At 41.0% G+C, this 26,332-nt stretch overlaps 1 protein-coding gene across 4 annotated transcripts in view; it reads left to right on the forward strand.

The window, feature by feature from the left end:
• The window catches only part of PUS7L (pseudouridine synthase 7 like), a 110,407-nt gene that overhangs the window by 35,188 nt on the left and 48,887 nt on the right, over positions 1–26,332 (forward strand). For all 4 annotated transcript variants that reach the window (XR_011202295.1, XM_069228829.1, XM_069228827.1 and 1 more), the window contains exons 2-5: positions 3,730–4,646; positions 5,730–5,889; positions 18,127–18,322; positions 22,740–22,838. Coding sequence is in view for 3 of the 4 variants with exons in the window: in XM_069228829.1 (XP_069084930.1) it covers positions 3,746–4,646; positions 5,730–5,889; positions 18,127–18,322; positions 22,740–22,838 (1,356 nt within the window). In the remaining variant the exon portion in view is untranslated. The remainder of the gene's footprint in view (positions 1–3,729; positions 4,647–5,729; positions 5,890–18,126; positions 18,323–22,739; positions 22,839–26,332) is intronic.

A 26,332-nucleotide genomic window follows, 5' to 3' on the forward strand; every position in this document is an offset into this window, starting at 1 on the left:
TGTACAGACAGCACACTTCCATTAAAATGTTACTGAACTTGCAGTCATACAATTTTACTGCTAAAAGTATAGCGGACACACACACTAGATTTTGTATGGGATTTCAACGAATATTTTCATTTGCTCATCCCCAAGTAAAGTGTTTTGATTTGTTTGATCGTAATAAACCCTTTGTTTATAGTGCACATCAGAATTACTGAAAAACTATGCTTCATTAGTGTTTTTCTAACTGTAGATACCTTCTGAAATATTTGTAGAGGTAATCTACTGGTATTGAATTGTTTCTGTGTGTTACAAAAATAGACATCCTACATCATTTGCTTTCTCACTCACTGTACTGTGGCAAGATTGTTACATAGGTCACTTTTCAAAATCCTCTCATTTTGTAGTCAGAGAAAGAAAAATAAGCACCATTCTCCATGTTAAAAGTATAAGCAGCAAGTTGTCAAAGGTCAGCCTGTCATTCGACCTCTGTCTTTGAATCACAGCAAATGTAACATTATTGCTCATGCGCCTTCTGAGCTCTTGCATGATTATTCTGGGGGTGCCTCAGCACCCTACTTCCAGTGCCTATGCTTGGCTTGCTTCTCTTTTTCTTTGTTCCCTGCAAGCATTTCTCCCACTCTGGTCAACCAGGCTCCATTTAGGCCCCAGGGAACCACTTCTAACCAGTGCTAAAATGCTTGTACTCACTCTCCTAAAACATTGTAGAATTAGTTTATAACCAAATGGCATCTTTATTTTGCTAATAATTCCCTTGTGAATTGGTATACCATCTAACCAGTGCCTGTAAAGTAAATGCTACCAGTGGACCTGCAGAATTTATTGTGCCACCCACTTACTTAGCACTATAAACCATGTCCCAGGCCTGCCCCTGCAGCCTGAGTGCAGTTTTAAACTGGCAGGGCTACTTGGCATTAAAACCCCCTTGCCAAGCTTTAAACACCTCTTTTATTATGTGTAAGCGTAGCTAATGAAACCCTTGTTAGCCCATATGGCAGGGTGCTGTGCAATTAAAAGGTAGGACATGTACTTTTAAGTTTTACATATCCCAGGAGTGAAAAGCTCCTCATTTCATGTTTTACTACTGTGGGGCCTACCTCGCAGATAGGATATCATTGGGGAATTCTTATTATAATTAATAAACTGTAATTTCCAATTGGGCGCAGAGAGTTTATTCATGTTTAATGTCTTTGAAAATGTAATAAAAATCCCTATTTAATGGTAAAGTTGGATTTTCTATTGCAGTTTTGAAATGCCACTTTTTGAAAGTTGGCATTTTTCTGCCCTTATCCTGTTTATGCCTGTAGCCAGCCTTGGGTCACATGACTGGGTATAACTGACAGGCTTTTTGAGTTTCTCCCAGACAGTCACACAATAGAGTGATTAGGTCTGCCTTGGTGGGTCATCTGCTGGTAGAATGAGGGAGCAGAGCTGAGCAGAGCCCTACTTGCAACTGAATAGGAAGTGCTTTGCCCTCACACAATAGATCTAACAACTACCTGTGGCACTGCAGCCAGCTTCGAGCCAGGACATGGGAGTCAGGAAATCCAATGCACTTTAAGGCCACTCTCTAGAAGCTTCTTCCAGAAGGAGGGCACAAGTGAATAAAAAGGGGACTTCAGGCAATACAATTGTGGACCTGTGGATACTCTGACAGGACGAAGGACTGCTGTGCTTCTGAAAGGACTCCCTCTACTCTACTAGACTGCTGATTTGTTGCTGCCTTGCTGATTTTCTGCCTTTCTGCCCTGATGCTGTCTTGCCTGGAGAAGGAGGACTGGACCTGCAACCTGAACCCAGGACCACCAGAGTGTGTCCAAAGGGTTAGTTTGATGGCCTCCTGGTCTGAGCCTCAGGAACACAAAAGGCTCCCTTCACCATGGACCCACACCTGAACCCAGCCTGAACCAGTCTGGGCTCTCCAAATGGCACTTCACCAGTCCTTGGCCCTTGGAAGTGGTGCTTAGTGTGATCAGATATCCAAAACAGGGGATGTAGAAAGTTTTTAGGTTAAAGTGCTCTGAGAACCAGAGTGAGACCAGGATGAAACTGCTCGCCTATCCGCTCGAGGTGCATCGTCGGTCGGATTGACTTTACAGCTTCGCCCGCTACATTTTTCTCTGCAGCAGCAGATTCTTTTCAGCAGTCATTCACCAAGGGGTATCGGGCCTCAGAGAACTGACTTTGGCTACAGCTCTCTGCCTCGTCCCACTGGAGGTTTTCAACTTCCATTTCAGAGTCTATGGGCCTCATTATGAGTTTGGTGGTCTGAGGCCCGCCAAACCAACAGCGTGGGATCACTGCACACCAGGCGGTCCCTACCGCCATATTACGACCCTGGTGGCCCGACTGCCAGGGGACTGCCACCACCACCACCAGGAACATAGATCCTGACAGGTAGGCCGTGGTCGAAGTTGTGCTCAACCATAGCGGTGTTTAAAGCAGCATTGATGTGCTGATCTCGACTTCACTTTCCACCAGCCTTTTCTTGGCGGGGTCCCTGCCATGAAAAGGCTGGCAGGAAGCCAGTGCTGGGGCCACAGGGGGGCCCCTGCACTGCCCACGTCCATGTAATGGGCAGTGCATAAACGTATCTTGCTTGCCTTCTACATGTACTAGGCATACATCTCGTCCCTCAGGTACAGAACGGTGTAATAGCTTTTCTTTAATTTGAAAAACACTTATCTAAGCATACGGATCAAACATTGCTATGCACAAAGAGTGGCGCTATAACTGTTGATATTAAAAAAAAAAAAAAAAAAAAAACTGACCTTTAGTTCACACACTACAAACACGGTAAACACAAAACCATATGCACAAAGTTACAAATGAAATAAGTGGATTTGAAAGTGAAGAATTGGTGAAGCACAGGAAATTCCTGTACAGTACAATCAATGAATGTTGTTAAACAGCTTACATTTTGAATGGTTTATACTAATGATCCCATGTGGAACATTACTTTAGGAAATGGCAATAGCCTTCTCTTTGCACCTTCCGTCACCTCCTTCCCTCCGTTGTACCAGTCTTAATCCCAGCATGTTATGCTGTTTTTGTGATCTCCTCTTCTTGCCTCTCCAGTCGTAAGGGAACTGACTTTGAAAGTCGTTGAGGACAAGGGGTTGCAGTCTCATTGAGAATGGTGGCGGATTCAGTGGAACAGTAGGAAGCATACACAGGCAGAGCTTTGTCCCTCAGCCTGAATGTCCATCTGCATCCAGGACAGCAGCAAATGTGGGCACCTGCAGTCGCAGTATCTCTTCAGTATCTACTAGTATCTACTCCGTGTGTCATCATGTAATCTCAGCAAAAGTGGCAACAGACCTGCTTCAACGCTCCTAATATATGTGGGGGGGGGGTGACAAATTAGTATTGATGTACCTGTATTTCTGTTTGGCAGATGCATATACCATAAAGTCCCTGCCTCATGAGGCAGGACGCAACCCATAGAGTGGGATGTCCCCTCTTATACCTTCTCTCTGAGTGGGGAAGGAGTTGTATAATATTTTCCTATGTATATTTTTGCTTAATAGCATAACGCAGTTCCAGTCTCAGACGATATGTCATTCTTATGAATTAAAGCCTAGCTTTAGGAATAGGGATATATTGATAATATCTCTTATGAAATAAAGCAATTTATGCAAATCATGCATTTCTAATGAATGTGCTTCAAGAACCGAAAGGAGTGTTATAACATTTTCACAGCCTTCTTTTCCATTTCTGTTACAGCTTCCCAAGTTCCAGCATGGAAGATTTGAACAACCTTTCTTTTTTCCAGTCTCTTGCTTGCATTAGCAATCATGTTGGCTTTTCTGGTGTGATAAAAAATTATCCGCAAGATTTTGTTGTCACAGAAATTGACATGTCTGGACAGCCTGTGTCAGTGTTCACAAATGACATTTCCCATGGCTCATGTGAAATAAAAGACAAAGGTAGTTTATTTCATGCCAAAGAGAAGGGGGCTGAAACAGTTACTTTAGGAGATGGAAATGTACATGGGCTGAGTGGATTTGATGATGAAAATAGTCTTTCTGGTTGTCCACTAATTGTAGGTAGCAAAGATTGTGTGGATGCAGATGGGGAGGAACATCAGTCTTCTAAAACAAAATCGCTGAACTCGCTCATTGAAACATCTGTGCTAGAATCCCTACTTGAGTTTGCAAATGGCACAAGAGAAATATGGATGAAAGAAACCAGCGTGCCACCACACCCTACTGAACTTTCATTGGGTATATTTCTGGACAAAAAACATAGAGCTGACCTTCACAGTGCCATCCGTCAGATATTTCCCTTTCTAGTGACTACAACAAAAGGTGCTGAAGTCGTTGTCAAGCCGAACCTGGATTATAGAGAACTCTGCCATTTGGTATCTCAAGAAGAAGCAGATTCATTTTTTAGATTTTTAGATGCAAAACTAGAAAATTCTAAGTATGTCTTTAAACCAGACGGTAGTAAACCACACCGAACAGAGGTTCATCATTTTCTGAGCAAAAAATTTGGCAAACTTGTAGAAAGCAAGTCTTTTTCCAATCCCAATATTATCGGGCAGCAGGATGCAGCAATAGCGGTCCGGTTTCGGGACAGAAGGACGTCATCAAGAAAGCGACCTGCAGCAGATGGTCCAGAGAAGCAAGACACATACACAGGTACATGTTTGTGTTGACTGTTTTCTTTTACCTTCATCCCTACTTTGCAGGTGTACGCACTGCGAACGGAAGAACACTTATTCCAGAGGCTATTTTGTGAAAAGCCCATACTGCTGTGTAGACAACTTAATTGTTCTGGCACACTTTTTGAATTTGCCACTTTGTTAGATTACTGATGGTAACAGTTTTTCACCATAGTTTGAGTTGTGTTCACGTGCTTCTTCAGGTTAGTCACAATTGTATCCCTAGCAATAATAAACTACTACTCTACTTCTCCTTATTCTAGGAGTTTTCAGTTTGATAGCCCAAATTGATCTTCTGACAATATATCCGGGTTCAATGCGTGCGTTAACAGAAATATTGCAGATGAACGGCAGATTGAAGTCGTATTTCTCTCTCCCCACCTCCACAATCAAGCATCACTGAGTGTGGCAGATTGGCTAATATTGAAGTGTTTTATTTAGCCTTTACTATTTTCCTCTCACATCATATTGAAATTATATTGAAAATATTAGACTAGACAAATGTTATACAAACCTTTTCTTCTGTGCATTAAGTTGTGTTTTTGTTGTGGTGCCCTGCGTCCTAAATTTAAGCAAGGTCTGGCTTAGGTTCAGGAGTAATAACGTGTCTTCTGATTACTGCGTGTATACTTTCAGAATCTGGGCAATATTTACTCGCAAGAAAAGTTTGTTAAAAAAAGCTTAGTGCATACATTTTTCGTTTTGGTGATGTAAATGCTTATTAGAAGCTGAAAAAATCCCTTAACAAAATTAAGTGAGTGAAAGCGATATTAGACTTAGGAAGCAGATGTTTTGAGCTGGAACCAACATAGCATAATGGCAATGATGCTCTTAATGTCACACACATTCCTTTAGTAGTAATATTTATTACTCTACTGGTCGACACAGAAAGGGGCAGATTTCAGTGACTAAGTATATTAAGTGGTTTATGCTTGTTCAGTGGTTGATGTACATACTTCTAGTCCATCCCTATTAACGAGTGTTTAAGGCACATTATGCCTGAGAGTGATAACTTTTTTTATTGGGAGATTTTGTGTCAGAAATTATTTTTTTCTTTCAGCTTTCACCCTTATGAAAGAAAACCTGGAAACACTTGAAGCAATCACTTATCTATCCTCTGAGCTAGGCGTTCTCCCTACAGACTTCAGTTACGCTGGCATTAAAGACAAGAAGGCTGTCACATACCAATCCATGGTTGTCAGGAAGGTGACTCCTGAGAGGTTGTAAAAGTATATGATTACGTATTCTCAAAATCTACGTAAATAACATTACACAGTGAAGATGCCCTTTTTAATCTTTAGTGTGTATTTCATAGCTAATATTTGAAATTCTACATTACCTCTTGTTATATTTGGGCCTTTTGTGGCAATATCATTTAGCACTGACACACAACTTCCCTCTAGAGAATAAAGATACATGCTTGGATGATAATGACAGGTAAGGAATGCCTTAAAGACACAGATTCTATTTCGTCTCTTTTTACATTTGATTGAACTGTATGCTTTAGATAGAAAAGCAAGGGAAGAACACTGAAACAGTTTAGGGACAAAAGCTTCTGCTTCATAAAACAAGCATTTGCGATGCAAAAGGCCTCACATTTGCTTCAGTTACAGCTATTGGCGTTATAAATGCTTAGCAGGACTTTTATTGCTACATAAATTAATGAACCCTGCCACATAATTTGGTCTTCTCTGCCACATAATTCCGGCAGTCCTGCATATAACTAAAGCACTTCCATTTACCTTCTTCTTCTATCTGCAGCAAAAAAATGGAAATGTTGCGATTGTTTACTTATATTATTATTTTGTCCGTCCCCCCCAAAGAAAGAAGGCTAATAACACTTGCAAAGTCAGAACAGTTCCAATGCTTTCACATGTATTCGCTTTACATGGTAAAAGGGGCAGGGATATAACCATTGTATAGCCCCTTGACCTGATTTGGTATATAAATTTACATTTTGTTTTATGTAGAATGCAGGTTATCAGAAGAGCAATTTATCCGACTTTCGTGATGGCGGTAAAATAACCAGTCTGAAAATCCATGATTCGCTATGAACAAATATGAAACTAGCCACATTTAAACTTTATCTCAAAACATTACATTGATGTTCACACAATTTTAAGGTAGATGGGAGCAGCTCAGCTCTTGCATATGGTGGTGCAATGGTAAAAGGAACCTCATAACACACGTCCTTGACATTGAGAAACTGCCATCTGTTTGAGACATCAAGTGTGATCGAGTTCGTGCTATGTAAAACTTGAAAGCTCCATGGCCCCCATGGAGCAAAGGAGAGAGGAAACAATGTGAAGTAACTGGTAGTCATGCAAAGCGCTATAATACTGCTGATTGAGTTTGCGAGGTGTAAGACTTGAAAGCGCCATGAAGCGTGAATGATAAACAATGAGAAGTGGTAGTCATGCAAAGCGCTCCAGTACTGCCCACTGCGCTGTGTAAAACTTGAAAGTGCCATGGCCACTATGAGCGCAAATGACAAACTAAATAAACCATTTGAAATAACCGGTAGTCATCCAAAGTGCTCTGATACTGTCCATTGCACCGTGTAAAATTTGAAAGCGCTATGGAGTGCGAAGGGAAAAACAAAAGAAACAATGTGGAGTAACTAGTAGTGATGCAAAGCAGTGCAATAGTGCCAATTTAGTTCATGCAGTGTAAGACTTGAAAGTGCCATGGAGCGCAAAGGGGGGAGACAAAATAAATAGAACAGTAGTCTGCTCACAGTAAAGCAGATCAGCAATTTTGTTGGTCCCCACAGCGGTAATGAAGCAGCCTCAAGGCAGGACAAACGTAAAGCATTTACCAGTGACATCAAGGGATTTTTGAAAGGCAAGCCCATGAATGAGTGAAAGTGATGGGTGTGGTTCAATGCCCACAATACTAGCAGGTCAGAAGCGCCTGCATGCTCAACCTAAAAAGCCGTGCAACCACACCATTGTTTAAGTTTTTCATTCTAAATCCATTTGAGGTGCTCCACTTCTCTGTTGACATTTGACAGCAGAGTGGACACTCTGGAATCAGTGTTTACATGCAAAAGGTCAAAGGTGGCTTCTGCTCTGTGAAACCAGGCTGTTGGGTGACTAATGGTTGATGGCAGTTGATTTTAGATGCAAGAGTTACAGTCCTATTTATCTGTGTGCTCAAATGGTGGAAGCCTACCTGGTTCTGCTTGAAAACTTGTACTTTAAACTGGGGGATGAGGGGCGACCTGACTTGAAAGGAAACAAAGTGGTATTACCCTGAAGAGAGCAGCAGGCTGCCCGTGAGCCATGACAACCTTGCAGCTGAGATGAAAGTGACCCAACAAATGTGTTATGGTCAAAGTCAGAGACCTGCCATGAGTTGATTCTGCTTCACCCACAAAATCAGGTAACGTAATTCACTTTATGGGTGCCCTTTTCTTCCCATTTCCAGCCTTAGAACTATGCATAGTTTTTGTTTTCCGACTCTTGTCTTGGCTTCTTGATTTTGGAATTGTTCAAATGACCATGGTAGCCTTTACTGGTATGGTTGGATTCTGTTTGTGTGAGATTTAAATAACAGAGTGCTGTATATAGGGATTAACAATGGAATTGTGAGTTAATAATTGCTGTTGTAAGGAATCTTTAGTGTAAGAAATGTTGGGTCATACACCAGACCAGGGTAAGTACACCCGGGCAGAAGGTGTTCCCAGATGAATGGGGAATTGCAGGGTAGTAGATAATATAGTTGGAGACACTGAGGGATCTTAGTCAGAGAAGGCTTTTATCTTCTCCTTCATCTTAGATGCTAGGTGTGGTGGGTTGCTAGAGTTGACTGCCATGTTGACGGGGCAGCAGGTCTCAAAAGTGATATGGATGGACACAGGAGTCAATGGAGATCTCTTAATGTTGGTGTGATTTGGTCATATTTGCAAGCAACTTTAATGAGACAGGTTGCTGTGTGATGGGTAATGCAATGTTAGGTGGTACTCTAGGACACTTGCCAGTTGTGCATTTCCTCTGTTGAGATGAGACCATACCATCACTGCCACAGTGATTCCAATGTCTGCTTCTTATAGGAAGACGAGGCAGCTGGTTTCTGGTGCTTTTCTTATCAATGATGTGAGTTTGGAAGCTGAGGTTGATGTCTGTGGAACCCCAAGCATTTGAGAGGAAATCAGTCCAAATATGTCTTTGAGAGACATGATTGTACTTAATGTTGTTTGTTGTAAAAATTTCAATTTTTGTTGTGGTGAGGTTGCAGTAGGCCTCTATTATTGAATGGTAGTGAGACAGTCCATCAGATTTCTGAAGTCGGAAGCAGAAGAGGACTTCTGCAAATGTCTTGCCATATAGAAAGTCTCCCAGGCGCTACCTATAGATGATTTAGATATCACTGGAAAGAGGATAGAGTCTTAAGCAATGATCTTGGAGCAGGAATGTGAGTCACTGTGAAAATGTATTAGATTAAATTTACACTATTGACTAATTGATTTGTTTTTCAAGTGTGATTTGAAGCATTGCAGTGTAACAACCAGTTGGAGTGCAAGTGTAGAGAGTATGGCCCCGCTGGTTGACTAGTGTTGATAGGTTGAGCAGACAGGAAGACATGAGTAGCTATTTTATGAGATCTGAAGAGCATCATTCACTGCTTGGATGCTTGCTGTCTCCATTGTGCAGTGTGTGATTAATCCCAAATGATAGTTGTAGAGAAGCTTGATGAACAATCCTCTAGTGATGCTAGCTTGATGAAGATTTTCAAAGTCACCATCCCCAAATATGGCAGGTAAGCAATTGAGTAGTAGTTTGCAAGATGATCCATGTTTAATTCTGGCTTCTTCAAAAGGGGCAGGATTTGTTTGATCTTGGGAGCATTGGTAACACATTTTGATTGAGTTATGCAATAAGGATGCTCATAGATTCAACAGTGCATCACTGATCTTTTTTTTACCTTTGATGTTGTGATGACATTGTATTTGTATGATGTTTCCTCTTGTACATGAAGTAGTTGTGAGAGATTGCCATGCATTGATGGTAATTCATTTTAAATTGATGATATATTGGATAGCTTCAACAATGTTGACTTATGTTTTCTTGTTGAGCATTCTGGGTCTGTTGTGAGCTTCACTGATGATGACCTTAACTTGATTCTCTTGAAGATTCTGATGGAACGAGGGAAGTAACTTGGTTTTCCAAATGAGTGCCACCTTGCTTGGGATGTTTGGTGTAAACTACAGGAGATGTTGCAAAGTGTATCTCTTTATTATCTTTCTCTTTCGATATGTTATTCAAGTTAGTGTTTCCCTTACCCCTTTAACTCCTGAACCTGTCCTGAAACTCTTTCAGCATTCTGCTGATCTTGTTATAGCTAGCCATTAAAAGTTTATAACCTCCCTAAGGGCAGAGGTGAGATGTTTTTGCAGTTCTCAGATCTTGATGAATCTCTCTTCTTGTCCTCTTTTTCGCTTGTGGTTTGGTATGTTTATGGTTTCAGTGAACTATTGGCTGATAATTTGATGTAACTGCCACAGTTGGAAACATTTTTGAAGGATCTAGCCATCGTCTCTGCTTGCCTTGGGTAATCTAGATAGGTGGGAAATAAATGAACTGGATGATTTCAAGTAATGGTCACATTAACCGTCGAGTAAAGATGCCTTGGATGGTGGCAGCTGAGGTTTGTCTTTGTCGTGCAGATTAGTCATTTATTCTCCTGTTGATATGGATGGCTGTGTTATATGCTGAATGATGTCAGCAGTCACTAACAAATTAAGTGTCCTTCATTTGCCTGGTTGATACATCTCCAAGGTTGAAGTTCCTGAGAGAAATGCTGTTCAAGTTGCTGGTGAGGCTTATGAAGCTGGGTGTCTCATAGTTGAATGCTGGCTTGGTCTAGGTGGCTGACAGAGGAGGTGGAATGTGACGGCGTATGTTACTAATACTGAGAAGTGACAGCAGAGGAGCATGAAGGTTCTGAAGGGCAGTTGTAGCTGGAGAGTACATGGCTACGAAAAATGATGGATAACTTCCTTTCTTAAGTTTGGCTTATTGATGTACTTGTGTGCTTTATTCTTGTTGTACTGGATACCAAGGGTGTATGTCGTAAAAGGGGTAATAAAGATAGTATCATGGTTGTTGATAGTGATATGATCAGCTACGTTTGATGCCTGCATTGCTATAGAGTGGGAGCTGATCAGTGTCAAGTGGAGTATGCGCTCAGGGGGCTTTTTTTGGAGGTAATGAGTGGAAAATGGATGAAAAATGGTCCCTTGACATTTGATAAACTTGTAGGCCTATCATTGTATTTCAGACATTGTAACACCAGTAGTGCCCCTTCTTCAGTGAGGACCTCCTGGTCTCTCCCCTAAACTGTGCCAGTGCTATTTACCTCTGAGTACAAGAACCTTGGTACTACTGTTAAATGCACCCAGTTGCGTGAGGCAGCTTTAAATATAACATTTGATTTTGGGAGAACACCAGTTTCTGCTTGCATTATTTAAGATGTTTATGTTTCAAATCAACTCCCTTAATTGACCAGTTATAGCACTTGATGTACATTGTAATACCACTAAGTTTCACAGTTTAAAGCAAAATAATGTACTATTTCCCATAGAGTACTGTTAGCACAGATCCCCTGGTATTTGCTCTCAGAAGATGTAATTTCCTTATGTTTTTGTGTTGTCCATTATTTTAACATCAGTGTTTTTCCTAATGATGTTGAGGGTTATGTGATGTATGTCAGTCACATGTAAAGGTTCTCCCCCCAACCCCTCACTCCAGAGTTGCCACCTGAGCGAAAAAAACAGGTGAAGTCTAGAACACCATGCCATTTACAGTATCGCAGACTGGGCAGTACTTTTGTACAATTTTGCAGACCGATCCTTAAAGCAAGGGCATGTCTTCAGAAAATTAAAACAAATAAAAACAAACTTCTCTGATGTGCTACTAGTTTTCTCCAAGAGTGTGAGGGACTTTTCCTGTTTGCGACTGCCAGGGTGCTCATTAACATTTTGCACATCCAAAAATCTCCCACTGTCAGTAGGGCAGTTCTTCGCTTTTCTGTTTTCTGGTAGTTGTCCCTCCAAAAAGGGTATTGCAGATGGCAGATCTAGGAGCTTTTCACCTGTTGGTTAATACAGCATCCCCCATGCTCTAAATGAAGCAAGCGGTGGGCAGACATGACATTTGCTGGCATTTGGCAGATGTGCTGTTACTGCCCCACCAATAGAGACCCTTACTGTACTTCAAAGCTATAGCTCTACCTGGGCATTACGTTTATTGAAAATAAACGTGCCATATGTTTCTGAGTTCCAAACCCACTACATATCCTGAAATCAGATGTACAAAAAGAATAACTTGATTATCCAAATGAGTGTCATCTTACCTGTGACATCAGATGTAAGCTACAGGAGATGTTTCAAAATGTATTTCTTTTGCGTCTCTCTGTTTGGATAGTATATGTAAATTGGTATTCCTCTTGACCCTCTAGTTCCCGAACGTCTGTCCTGAAACTCAGCATCCTGATGAGGCAAGGACCCAAAGCAACGTACTTTCGCATGTAACAATATCTAAGCACAATCTAAAGCTTTCTTGTCCGCTGCTGCAACAGTCAGCCACTCTGAGTTCCACTCTTCAGTTATTGATTGATCCCAAGGCACATACTCAAAATGAGGTGGTTAATAAAAGCAGCAGAATCTCAGCAACCTTCCTCACCCCTAGATGCACACATACAGACATCAGCCGTCCCTGGCTGCTCCATGTCTTAACCACAGCTCTTTCAGAGTTAGAATACTGGGGGAACCGTAGTTAAAGCTTGCATGCTAAGCTAAGTGATTGAATGAGCCAATCTGTGCATTGTTGAGGATAGCCCAATCACTCAGGAGTCTAAAAATGTGGCCATTAACTACTTATGTTTACCCACATTCAAGTCTTCCCTGAGTTAAGGGATGCATGGATATGGGACCTGAAACAGTCTGGGACAATGGGAATGTGTGGCAGGAGTGGACAGAGAGGGTACATGTGAAGCACATTCTGGGTGACATATGCCATTGCTTTATTGTTAAATGCCACAAGAGTGATTTCTGATAATTGCCCTTCCTCCCATTGTGCTCTCAGTTGTTGCCTCTGGCCCTCGGAGATAGCTGTTTGCTTTTGCTTGGTCGGAGCTGTGACAGCTCCCACCAAGCAAAAGCAAACACTCTGCTTCCAGCAAGCAGTAGCTGTCAAAATACTCCTGTGTGCTGTAAGCAGAGTTTTCATCTCTTTTCCTGCCCATGTGGGCAGGAAAAGAGATGAAAGTATTTCTCCTGCATACAGGGAGCTGCATTTCCAGCAGCTCCCTGCATGTGGGAGCAATGCCTACACCCCGCAGAGGCCGAGAGCCTGCAGGGACTGCTGGGCCATGAGGCTTCCCACCAAGGTCCCCGACATATTTTTGAAAAATAATTGAATCCTGCCCTACGCAGGGCAGGATTATTTTTGGCATGATGCTCATTTCACAGAATTGAAACCTCAATGTGAAGCATTTATGCATATAAACAAAGCAGGTGCCCAAGTTGAAGCTTTACTTCTGTGAAGTACTAATCATCCTATTTTCTTGGGCATAGTCAAGGCAAAGCAAGTGTTTTTTTACTGCATTTCTACCTTGAAAAGTTATCTGTAAACCTTGATGGATGTGTTTCCATCTGTGCTTTTTTTGGAGCGCAGTATCTCATGTAGTGACTGTGACGAGTGGGTTCTTTCTTGTCATGTGCTCTGGAGACCAGAGATTGTGTTCTACCTTTGAAAAACTACAAGTATGTAAAATGGCCTAAAAGACCCGCCTTTTTGGCCCCACTCCATATAGACTAGTTCCATTGAAGTGAAGCCATTTTAGTTTTGTTTTGGGCACGTTATTTTAGCAAGTAGGCCTGCTGCTTGTGCCCTTTAGCCTAGTTACATTTCATTTTATTATTTTAGAAATTATCACAGTTGTGGTGAGGTTTTATTTTTCTCTGTCTTGCTGTTCTTTCGCCTAGTTATGCATTGCCATTTCTTAGCACAACATTCTTTCACTCTGTGCTTTGTTCAAGGCTGCAACAAGATATGGTTGCCCGCACAAAGTGGTACGCCACATCTCTAACATTTCACAGAAACATACGTATTTTTACATGGTGACTCTTTTCTCTGAACACTAGCTGTTTTATTATAAAACATCTCTCTGCCCCCGGTATGTTTGAGGGAGGTTCCAACCAGATGACTGCCACCGCATGCTGATTGACTTCGCTACATCTGCTTGCTGAGACTGCCTGTTTACTGGCCTATATAGGGAAGGTGTCTCAAGGGTCAAGAGGCTTCTTCAGTACTGACATTCTCGGGTATGGGGCATGATGTCTTCCTGGTTGGGGGTCCTGAAAGGTGGATTAGAGCTTATCCTGCCGTGCTCTAACATAGAACATTTGTGGCAAGGGAAGGATCATATATCTCGCATAGTGACAGTATAGTGGGACTTTTCTTGTATTTCACCTTTCTTGTCACCATTCTGTTTTTAGTATATTGTATCATCCTAATTATTGCAGCCCATGTCTTTTTATCTAGAACGCTGCTGATTCAATAAAACTTATTGAATCATTTCCTGCTTCTGTTTGTCTTTGCATGTTTCAGATTAATGTAACTGAGAGAAAAGGATAAGACCAGATCATCCACCATGATTTCCCTGAGAGGTCACAAATTCATGCACCCAGTTTGAGCATAGGTGAGGTGCTGCTAGCTGGCCGGAAACGGCCGACATTTGTTACATGGTGTGGGATCGAACTCCGTTCCCCAGAATTCAGGTTATGCTGCCGCCCAAATCCAGCAGCATCATTAGTACAATGAGAGCCAACGTGACACTATGCAGTGTCTTCCTGACAGTTTCCCAGGATGATGGACAGCTTACTAAAAGGAACCCCAAGCTCATTTCCCGTCGATTTTGGAGACACGTTCTTGATGCACAGGAATATGATCACATCTCCACCAAACAAAGATACATTTCATGAGTGGTGCATGGTTGGGTGGTTATGGGGGGGAGTGGGGAGTATGGTTGAGTGGTTATAGAGGGTAGGCCTGTGGCCAGGCTCTGCAGGCAATCTCTCCCATGCATGGCTGAAGTCTGTGTGGCACAGGGTAGGGTGGTTTTGAAGACAATCCCAGCTGCATGTGGAGTGAGGTGGGTATAGGAGGTTGGTTGCAGGCCAAACCCTGCGGCCTTCCCCCGGCGGTGGTTGGATTAACGTAAAGTATTTAAAAATCCTTCATGTTTAAAAAATATATATACATAATATAGAAATTCACTGAAAAACCCAAAGTTTACAGGGACGTTATAGTTAAGAAATAGAATTTAAAAAAAACAGAAAAATTCTCTTAAAAAACAAGGGTTTCAGGGACGTTTAGTTATCCCTCGCTATGCACTGCTAATTATTATATATATTACATTAAATCTCCTGAAAATATCACTGCAACATTTCCAATAAAATTATTAATAAGGAAATTGTGCATGGTGGGGTCGCAAGTTATAGTTACCTTCAGGCATGAGTTATGTTTACTTGAAATAACTCTAACTGCTGAAATTCTATGTTTTTTTACGTTTGAAATGTGAGCCTAACTGTAACATCCCTGTCACCTTTGTTTTTTTTTAAGTGAATATACATATGTATGTATGTGTATATATATATATATATATATATCAGTCACACCAAAATGGCAATCCGCTTACAACGCTCTCCTTGGCGAAAGATCGGGTGCAGATACTTTTTTAGATGTGCAATTTTAATTTATTTATAATAAACTTTCATTCTGCTGTAGCACATTTCGGCCAACTCATGTGGCCTTGATCACACATAGGTGCAACACCATTTTCCTTCCGTTTAAATACTAATTTCTTCACCTTAGACTGTGACAAGTGCACTCTTTAAGTGACAGTCACACCTTATTACATACTTTAACTTGCAGACACCAAATCTTTACATTGATTCTTATTATTATGCACTAGACTATTATATAGTATACAGTGCACCATCAGATAAGTGTAGTTGATCTGTCAAAATTAAATTTGAAATTCAAATCTGAATCATAATTATAAATCAAATTGAAATCAATATGATTCACTATGCTTAATTGTACCCAAGTGGACTTGAATTTGAAATTCGAAATCTGAGTCATTATTATAAATCAAATCAAGACCAACTTTACAATCACAGTTATGCCCAAGTGGGCAGTATCAGCACTCGGGAATCTCAGAGCTAGACATATGAAAGACTAATTCATTGACCTGTAAGATTTATTGCAACTTCGCCTGTATGCCTGATTTGATAAACCACATTTCAAGTTGCGTGTGCACTTTGTTGAACACAAAAAGAATAAATTATGAGTAGTAAAAACAAAATTAAAATTTCACTGAGATTCATAATCAGGCAGAAGGATGAAAGGGAATTGGAACTTATCAGGAGATAGTACCCACAACATTTATCTAGAAGTTAAAGGCACCAACCTTTTTTTTGCTGCTGGAACATATTTCAAGAAGCCAACATGATTATAAACACATTCGTAATTCATCATCCATGTTCAGACCATTAGGCGTTTTGCAGTCAAATTTCAGGATGCATTTAGTTTCCAACTGTCTCGCGGTTCTCTCTCGGTCTCCCCCTCTTTTCGGGGCTCTGTACTGATTCTATAACAAAATACCTCAATCGCATCGCATCTTGATTACGCTCCTCTTCAAAATGTTTAGCCTCTGAATTTGTACAGTCCCTATTCCTGATGGCCCTCATATGTTGCAAGAGCTGTTTGTGCACTTGTAACATTGTACTACCTACGTATGATTGCAGTTGCATGTTAGAACGTAGACTGCAAACTGTCATGCAGTTATAGGAATCTTTGATTTTGTGTGGCCTGTTGTGAAAGTGTGTTAGGTATTCTGTAGTGTTCACTGATATATGACATGCCCTGCATGTAGTGCATCTTCGAGACCCTCTGCACTGCTCAAGCCAAGTTTTATGGACTGTTACTTCTGTACTGCTTTTGACAAGATCGTCCCACATCAAGTACACTCTACGATAAGTGATTAAAGGGTCTTTTGCAAATCTGGGACCTGATACTGTAACCGCTTTAATGATATGCCAGTGCTTGCAGATCAGTACTAGGTTTCAGATGCTGAGGGTGGAAGCTTGAAGCATGCAGTGTGGTATTCCCTGCTGTATCATTCCTTACTAGCGTGGTTTCAAGTATATATAATGTGTATTTATTCTTAGTCAAATATTAAGTGGCAATATGGAGACTACACTGCATAATTATTACAATCTTGCTTCATTACTACATTACTGTACAGACACAGGACCTCCTTATGGCCATGGCGGTCTTCAGAGCGCCAGGGTCGGAGTGGCGGTCTGACCGCCACATTATGAACGTGGCTGTCGAGCCACGGTGGGACCACCAGCACTGCCAGTTCTCCACAGGAGGAACTGGCGGTGCTGGCGTTCCTAATCTGCCGGGGCAGCACTGCAAGCATCGCCCCCCTGGGGATTTTGATCTCTCCTCTCTGCATTTTTACAGCCAGTGAACATCGCAATGGGTGCTGGTGCACCCTACGGACTACAACATTTCTGCCAGCTCTATTATGAACCGGTGTCAATGTTGTCGGCCACTCCCGGCCGGGGGACTCTTAATGGGGCCTCCGGGAAGGCGGTCGCACTGGCGGCAACCTGACCGCTGGACTTCGGCAGATAGTGTAAACCATCTGCCGAAGTCATAATGCCCCCCATAGTCTCTTCGAGACTGCTTTGCACATAAGGATGATGTTGAATGCATAGCGGATTAGGAAGAAGAAAACGAAGTACCTCTGACTTATGGATTCAAAGTCTTTTATTATTAGTTTTTAACTGTAACATATCAGCATAGAATGGTACGTGAATACAAAATATTTACGTTTCAAACTCAAGTTAAATTTTAAGTGCTTTCTTTGCTGTGCCCCAGCCTTGGAGCTCTTATTTACAGAAGTACAGTACAAATGTTATGTGTTTAATTTATACAGCTATAGAAATAAATGTGTCTGTAATTTTAGGTTCCAGAAGGATATTTTTGATTTGATTTCTCATTTCTAGTTTTTTCTCCTTTCACCAGTGCCTTGAATATTGAAGCTTGTTCTGTCACCATTAGCAGTTGCCGAAAATGATCTCTGAGTTCTTATGTGTAATAACAGCTCACCACATTGAAGTTCTAATAACCTGACACGTTGGTGCTGGTAGTTGCAGTCGATATTCTGGGTGGAAGTTTACATCTGGCAGAACATTTTTAAAAATTATAAAGAAATCTATTATTAACGAAAACAGAAAATAGTAGAATAAATCAAGGCACTTCTAAACCAGAATAAACACCCTCACTTGTTTGCATTATTTACTGCTCATCTATGATTTAATTAGCAAAACTCTTGCATTGGAGCTTACAGGCACTTGTGTTTTCTGTTGCACTAAGGTTGATGGAACTGGAGAGAAACATTAAAGATAAAAGAATGAAAGTGTCTAATATACGCTCAGCACGTCAGCACATTCAACTTGGCCAGTTGAAAGGAAACCACTTTGCGATTGCTGTAAGAAATGTCAGAAACCACAGCGGTGATACTTCTGTAAAAATTCAAGAACGAGTCATTGAAGCAATTCAGAATGTGAAGGTAAGTTTGTGTTGCGGGTTGATGAAACATTTTGCATGTATGTTTACTTCTTTAACATTAAGACGTCAGTCATCTTTGAATATTTCATATTACAGTATACTTGCCTCTTCTTCTTTTGCCATATGCATTAGCCATGGGGCAGAGGTCAAAGATCAACCTCTCCAATCCGAGACTGCATTTCTACTACATCCACAAATCCCCAATGCCACACGTGAATTACCTCTTTTGAATGATGAAGTAACTGAATACCATTTGCTGTCAAGGATTTATTTATTATTTACATTTGTGTTTTAGGAACTTATAATAGCTAACGTTCGGGGGATGCATTTGCTCACAACAGACAATCTAGTCAAATTCTCCCCACTAGATCTGGGTGGCGCCATTCTGGTAGAATGTTGCAGCTTCCTGGAAAAAGCAACAACAATAAATGTCTGTGTTAAATTAATAAAACTTCCAAACAAATAAATGTTTTGCTGTGGATGCACAACAGAAGAGCAACTAATGCTTGTGCTGTTGTGAACTGCACATACTTAGCTAATCCGGTAACCTTTTCATATTACAGAAAAATAAACCTAGAAGTGGTGTCCTGTTTTGGTATTGCTGTGCCCACGCTCTGTAATTGTCTTGAAGTGTGTTGGGTGTTATTTATAAAAAGGGTCCAAACCGCACAGGGGGATATTCTCATTCCAGAACCAGCTGACAGCGGTAGTTTTTAATGTGTACTACTGTGAAAATACATCTAATGTTGAGGTCAACGTGTTCAGGCATGGGTGATTGGAGGTGATCTTCAGTGAGAGATTGGTGCTTAGGAGAAATAAATATTTGTATTAGTTTTTTCTCCCTACGTTTTAACCAAGACATTGATTTAGAGCTCAAGTGTGCAGTACACTACAGGGAGGGAGCTATTTCACTGTGCTTGGAAACTGTGAACCCTAGACCACACTTGAATCTGACAGCAATATGTGCATTAAACCACTTACCTATGATTATGATTAACACCTGTAACAAATACTTTAAACACAAATCTCTGCAATGTTTGTGTTAACCCACTCCATGAATTAGAACTTACAAGACAGTATTCTAACCCTTTTCAAAGATCTGTCATGAAGCACTATTGTCTGTATAGAATGACAATTACAGCAAATCTAGTGGAACTTTTTGCATTTTGTAAATGTACTATTGGATATGATGTGATATCCCTAGCATAAGGAAACATGTTAAACAACTAAAAGGCTACCTTTAATGAGTAGTGTATGATTGGGGCGCACAATGTAAGCTAATTTGCTTATTTGAATAACAAAAGTTTGGCACTTGGTATTTGAATGGTGACTGACTGAGGTTTCTGAACTAGTTGCGCCTAAACACTTTTCAAACCTCCCACAATTCAACAGTGTTATTAAGACAGGTTCAGAATTCCTTCTGATTCAGTTACCGGCCCCCAAATAGATTGCTAAAATAAATAACCGTTTTAGCCCCACCTTTGAAAGTGTGTGATTATTATGACTATAAGATATACATTGTTCAAAAGATAAGCAATACTGGAGCAGTGAACATATGGGATCATTTTACCTGACATAAAGAAGACGTAATGCCAGCATAGACTCGCCCTCTTTATGTTCATGATCACCATGGCATATTCGTGTGTTTGAAATGGGTGACCATAATTTACTGTTGTGTGTTTTATCAGTGAATCCCTAAAGGTGAGGGAATGACAAGTAGGTTTAGCAAATGGACACAAGGTCACACAAATCCCATTTACAAAAGCGTGAACAGGGGCACATGTAGGAATGTACACACGCTACAAACAGGCAGATACAGACAACCACAAAGAGACACATGACACACCCCTGGGAGGTACACACAGATTCTGTAGACACATAAATATACCCTCCCTGCTGAGAGATTAATGTTCTGGACACTAAATCATCGAAGAACGGAACACAAATCTTAAAAGACATCATAAGGTAGCATTGGCAAACTTCTAGAGGTTATACCTTTGAAGTGCACAGATGGCTTTCCATCCTGGCCCTGGCCCCAGACGTACTACAGGGGGTATGTAGCTCATTGTGTGGAAACAGGACAGTGAGGTTGGGCCCAGGTCCTCCCTCCGTTCCTGCCAGTGATGGCCATCCAGCTACACCTAAGCTACCATTGTGTGGTTATCTAGGAGAAATACACTGAGCACATCTGCCAGCTACACCCTGCCATGTGACCAGAGAAAGGTTGCAGGCATCAAATTGCTAAGGCAATAAAATGCCAACTTTCTAAAGATGCCATTTTCAGAATTGTAATTTAAAATCCACCTTTACCATAAGTTATGATTTTAAATGAGCATTCTACAGACACCAAATAAGAGTTAGTTATCCCATCCCATTTTGAAATTACACTTATAGAAGGTAATACGGCAACTCTAATGTTATCCTGTGGGAGAGATAGGCCTTGCAGTACTGAAAAATGAATTTAAGAGTTTTTCTCTACCAGGTCATGAAAAACTTTAATAGTATGTGTCCTGCTTTTTAAATATACTGTACCATGCCAACTGGGCAGACCAGGGCCCCTACACTTGAGGTAACCTATGAGTATTAAAAAGGATGGTTTTGGCCTGGCATACGGTTTATTTTGCCAGGTCAAAATGGCTGTTTAAAACCACTCACACATACTCTGCAATGGCAGGCCTGGGACATGTTTAAAGGGATACTTAAGTGGATGGCACAATCAGTGCTGTAGACCTTCTAGTAGCATTTAATTTACAGGCCTGGGTCACATGTAGTACCACTTTACTAGGGAATTACAAGTAAATTAAATGTACCAAATCGGGATAAGCCTGTGTCACCATGTATAGAGGAGAGAGCACAAGCACTTTAGCACTGGTTTAGCGATTTCAGAAAAAATGGAGCCTGTATTATGAACTCCTTGGAGAAGTTAGGATCCTTGTGTAAGGGTGCTGTACACATAGCCTCCTTGAGGGTATTAAAGGCTTTCTGTCAGGCCTCTGTTCAGATCACCTGCCTGGGCTACTTGTTTGAAGTCAGCTCATTTAAAGGGGCGACAATGGTGCCATAGACCTTAACAAACCTCCTCTAGAGTCCTATGAGGCCTTGTAAGACCTCACAGGATTCTGTGTTTTAGAGGTTTGCCAGGCCACGATAGTCTCGATCTTAGCCTGAAGGGCTGCATCTTTTCCCCGCCCACTATGTGGGCCAGATAAACCATGGAACCCTACCCTATCTGGCACTTCTGCCTTTGATAGGCCCTCCTCGTCCAGGACTGCCTGCTGCAGGGTCTAAAGCACCTCCTTGAGGTGGTGTAGCTGTTCCTCCCGGCTAGAGCTGTAGACAGCTATGTAGTCCAGGAAGGTGGCAGGGGCATTCTTCAAACCAAAGGGCATCACCATAAATTGGAAGTGACCCTCTGGCATCGAGAATACAAACCTCTCCTTTGCCCCGTCAGTCAGAGCAATCTGCCAGTACTCTGATTAAATGTGCCAACTGGGGATAAGCCAATGTCACCATATTTAGAAGAGACAGCACAATCCCTTTAGCACTAATTAGCAGTGGTAAAGTGTGCAGAGTCCTAATGCCAGCAAAAACTAGACCAGAAAAAATGGATAAGAAAGAAAGAAAGTTGGGGGTGGTGGCAGAACCCCCTAAGGGTGACCGGTCTAACACCTTGCCTCTGCTGTTGAGTTGTCATACTGACTATGTCCTCCTACAGCTCATCTGGCCACAACCTTCCTGCCTGTTACAGCCGTCTCCCTTCTCGTCTCTTATCATAACTTCTTTTGTCATCATAACTCCTTGCTGTGCACTCTTGCTTTGTAGATAGATTTGCACATCATTACTAAATCATATACATAAATACCTCCATTCATAAATACAAAGTACTATTCACGCGTATTAATGTTTTTAGTATTGATTATGGACAAAAAAAAATCTGGAGCTTTGGAGTTGAATAGTCTACATCGTCGTGTGGATGAAAATATGCAGTGAAAAAGAAATGTGTAACTGATTGTTGCTAAGGAGGTGCCGATTTTAATAATTATCACAGTACATGGTACTGATCTGTGCACTCTTTGCTCTTGTCAAAGGTGCAGCCAAATAAATTGCGAAACCATGGTCATCCATGGCTGAGTATTGAGAAACCACAAGTAACCATGGGTGGTCCACAGCCATAAAGCAGGCCAACTAATTTGCTCTGCTAGAGCAGTATAATGTAAATAAAATCTTATTTGAAACCAGTCAGAATTAAAACACAACCTCAAAAGGGAAGACATTCTTGTAGCAGGTATTTATGCTATATTGTTCCTAAAGTGACACTGTCCATCCTGTTGAGAATTGTTGAAACTGTTACATTTTGATGTGTTGCTGCTGAACTGTTGAATTCCTTTGAAGATATGTTCTGTGACATCTGTCTTTAGTCCACAGGCTTTGTAAATTATTATGGACCTCAGCGATTTGGGCAGGGGCAGAATGTGCATTCGGATCAGATTGGCCTGGCTTTGCTAAAGGAAGAAATGGTACAGTGGCCTTCTTCTTCATATATAATAAAAGACTTTGCCATGTAAAATGTTCTATAATTAATTGTCTGCTTTCCTCTCTATGTTTTTAATATGCTTTTCTATGTTGAATGTTTCCCTGTCAATATACAATAATACTTGTTGTGTAACTGTAAGTCATTATTATTGTGAAACTATTCATCAAAAATTGAACCAAGCTTTGACTTGTCTGCTTCCTTCTGATAGGTTCCCTAAAGTCAAGATCATATGGGTTCCATCTTCTGCAGTAACAACAGTAAAGGGTCCAAACTAGCTATGGGAGTTGGGTGGAGCACACAGTTTCTCTATAGAAGAGTGGAGCAACAAGTGATATGCATAATAATGTTTGGAATAAAATAATGGATAGCACACTTGGATACATTAGAAAAAGGGGAAATAAAAAAACTGTTGGTGCAAACACGTCAAAACCAAAATGCAGCAATAATCTACTTTGGTAGTGATGACAAAAATGATCTTAAAACATGACAAGAAGAACAAAAATATTGCTAAATGTGGCAGAGTACCACAGATGGATCTAAATACCATTCACTTCCTGGTCTAGGTTATCCTCCTGTAGTCAGTCTGCAGAAAACACTGTGAATGTTTCCACAGACTGGTATTGTTGGCAGTTTATTAGGTGGTCTGTTTGGAAGAGCCACAGTCACTGAGTCTTTGATGTATATCCAGGACACAGTACTTCAGTCACAAGTGCCCACAAAGATTATTTGCAGAGGTTGACTTCCACTCTTAAAGATTTGAAGATTTGCCTTCTCTAAAAGAAATATTGCTAATTCTCAAGGTGATGTAGTCAAAGCAACATGAAATATGAAGATTGTGTATGCACAGAAAATAAAAGGCTGGCCATTTGGCTCAAATTTTGGTTCGCTCATCTGGTTTGATCAGGGTGTAGCACCAAAAGTATTTTCCAAATGACTTTGAGACAATGACCTCATTCTACAGACTGAGATAAACTTGGCTTTATGTAGGATTTTCATCTGTTTTACTTCATCATGTAAGGAGTTTGTAGAACCGTTCACCATTGGAAAAGCCTTATTGTTAGTTTGAATCAAGCCATCCTTTCATTCATTTTGTTTTTTTGCTCAAAGGTATTTAGGATTAAACACTATCAAATAATTTGGAATTTAAAGTGCATTGCATCATCATTGGTTACAGGGTCTTATCTGATCCTCTTCAAAAGCCTCCCTGAGTGAATTTGCTAGATACTTTGCTTGGACACCACTGAAGAGAATGTCCACTCCGCAAAATACATGTAAAAAAAAAAATTATCTGTTGATTTCTGATCCTTGGCTCCTACCAATTCAGAATTACACAGACCTGATCACACATTTCTAGTTTATCAATGCCTCCTCTTGCAACAGCACAGTCTCTCATCTACTCGAAAAACACTTGCATCATACTGCTTCAAATCACCCTCAATCCACTGCATCAATCTTGCTACTAAATCATAGCAAAAATCCTCTTTCTAACCGCAGTGCTAGAAAATGCAGTGGCTGGCCAGCAATATGCCTAATTCAAATCTAGTGTTCTACCTGAATGCCTTGAGATACACACTTATTTGTTAGGCTCCTTCCATAAGTCAACTAGGTGACAAAGGGGAACAGTTGCTGTGGTTCTACTTGACCTTATTGATATTTTCACTACTATTACCCACAACATCCCTTAGGAATGGTTCTCACATTTGATGCAAGTGTTGATTTAGATGTACAGCTGGTACTTGTCCTTTCAAACAGGACAGGGCATACATGGCAGAAGACCAAAACATTGATGTAGAGATCAGCCATGAGTGACTGGAATCTAGGGAGGTCAGCACCTCCTTTCATGGGCCCCCCCAGAGAAGAGTCCGATAAGTATGCCACATTTTCAATTGAACACAACATGAAGAGATGCACTCTTCTTAGTTCATACTGCTCATTAAGTGCATATTTTACTGGCAAGGCGCACAGTTCACCCGACCTGTTCTTCCATGAAGCTGCTGGGAAGCCCATGGCATTTAGAAAATGTGAAAAATTGGCCTGTTACTTTAACCCTCGCTTGCCACAGAAAGCCCCTTAAGATAAGAACTAGTACCTACTGGCTGAATGTGATGAGCATAATCAATCACTTACAGAGAAAAAAGCATAAGCCTTTCTTTATGTCAGTGTTACATAATATAAAATCTTATAGCGAGGCATTTAAGTACTGCAGAATCCTATTTAGGGGCATTCCTAAAAAATGCATAGCAGCTGCAGAATACAACAGACAGGATAATGGTTAAACCTAACCGACAACCTCCACTTTTCGTCACTGATGGGGAGCTAAGGTGATCAGCAACCCATAAACTACCAGAAGCTAAATTCTGCATGGGCAATTCTAATAGAGCGGTTGAAATGCTGTTTTGTAAATAGAAATAGAAGTCTTTATGTAAATCTAGGAGGACATGGGTAGCACAAGCATTTGAGTTCTTTAGCCAAAGATTTGAAATCAGAAAATAGCAGAGCCTCAGGCCTATGAAGAAAAGCATCAGAATACTGACCGTTTACAAACATAGATATACTCTATCGGTATGCAAATAAAGAGTTAGAATGAGCAAAAATGTAGTCATGCGGCTAACGTGTAATGTATCCTGAGAAATATGCAAACCTAAAGTATAAATATTCCACCTGTGGCAATTAAGCAAACAGAGGAGGCACTAAGTTACATAAAGTAGTGGCAACAAAAACAATGTGCATCACAGTTACCCTTGATATTAGCAGAAAGACACTCTCACCAACACAGCTCTGGAAATAAGTTCCTTTAACAGATCACACACAAATGAACAGACATTGTTGCAACAGTATGGCCTCACACAAGCTGAAGAGGATTATAGGAACTAAAACGCTGCCCTTGAACTACACAAAATGCAATGAACCAAACTCTGCTCCTTATGCCCCACACAAGGGCATATGACACTGATTGTACCTGTTGGATCATCCGACTGAGCATCTGCATACAGAAACCCAGGTCAGCAAAGGTTGTGACCAAAGTCTCCAGATGCAACAAGCAAAATGACACACCCATAAAGCAGCTACTGCCATAGTATAACAGATATTACTATCATATGATAGGTAATGCACATTTACATTTAATCTCACATTTCTGGCCTCCTGTCTGGGGAACCCCCCTTTATAAAGGCTTCCCTACACTACCCATAGGTTACTGCACCCCTGCATTGACTTCATAATGCATGGTAGCTGAAATGCAGTGCCTGAGCACTGACTTTATAGGCATTCTGCAGTGGCTTTCTGCCACAAACGGCATGGCACATGTTTGTGGAGCTCAGATGGTGTTGTACAAACAACTGGATCATTTTAGGTCTTCAGACAAGTTAAAATGCAGCTTACATTGGCATGGCTAAGGTCTGGCTCTTTCAAATTTTTGTTAAAGGTAGTATTAGTAGTTGATCACCTTTGTTTGCGATGTACTCCACTGTCGTAGAA

The sequence above is a fragment of the Pleurodeles waltl genome, chromosome 4_1 (assembly GCF_031143425.1).
Source record: "Pleurodeles waltl isolate 20211129_DDA chromosome 4_1, aPleWal1.hap1.20221129, whole genome shotgun sequence".
Taxonomy (NCBI): Eukaryota; Metazoa; Chordata; class Amphibia; order Caudata; family Salamandridae; genus Pleurodeles; species Pleurodeles waltl.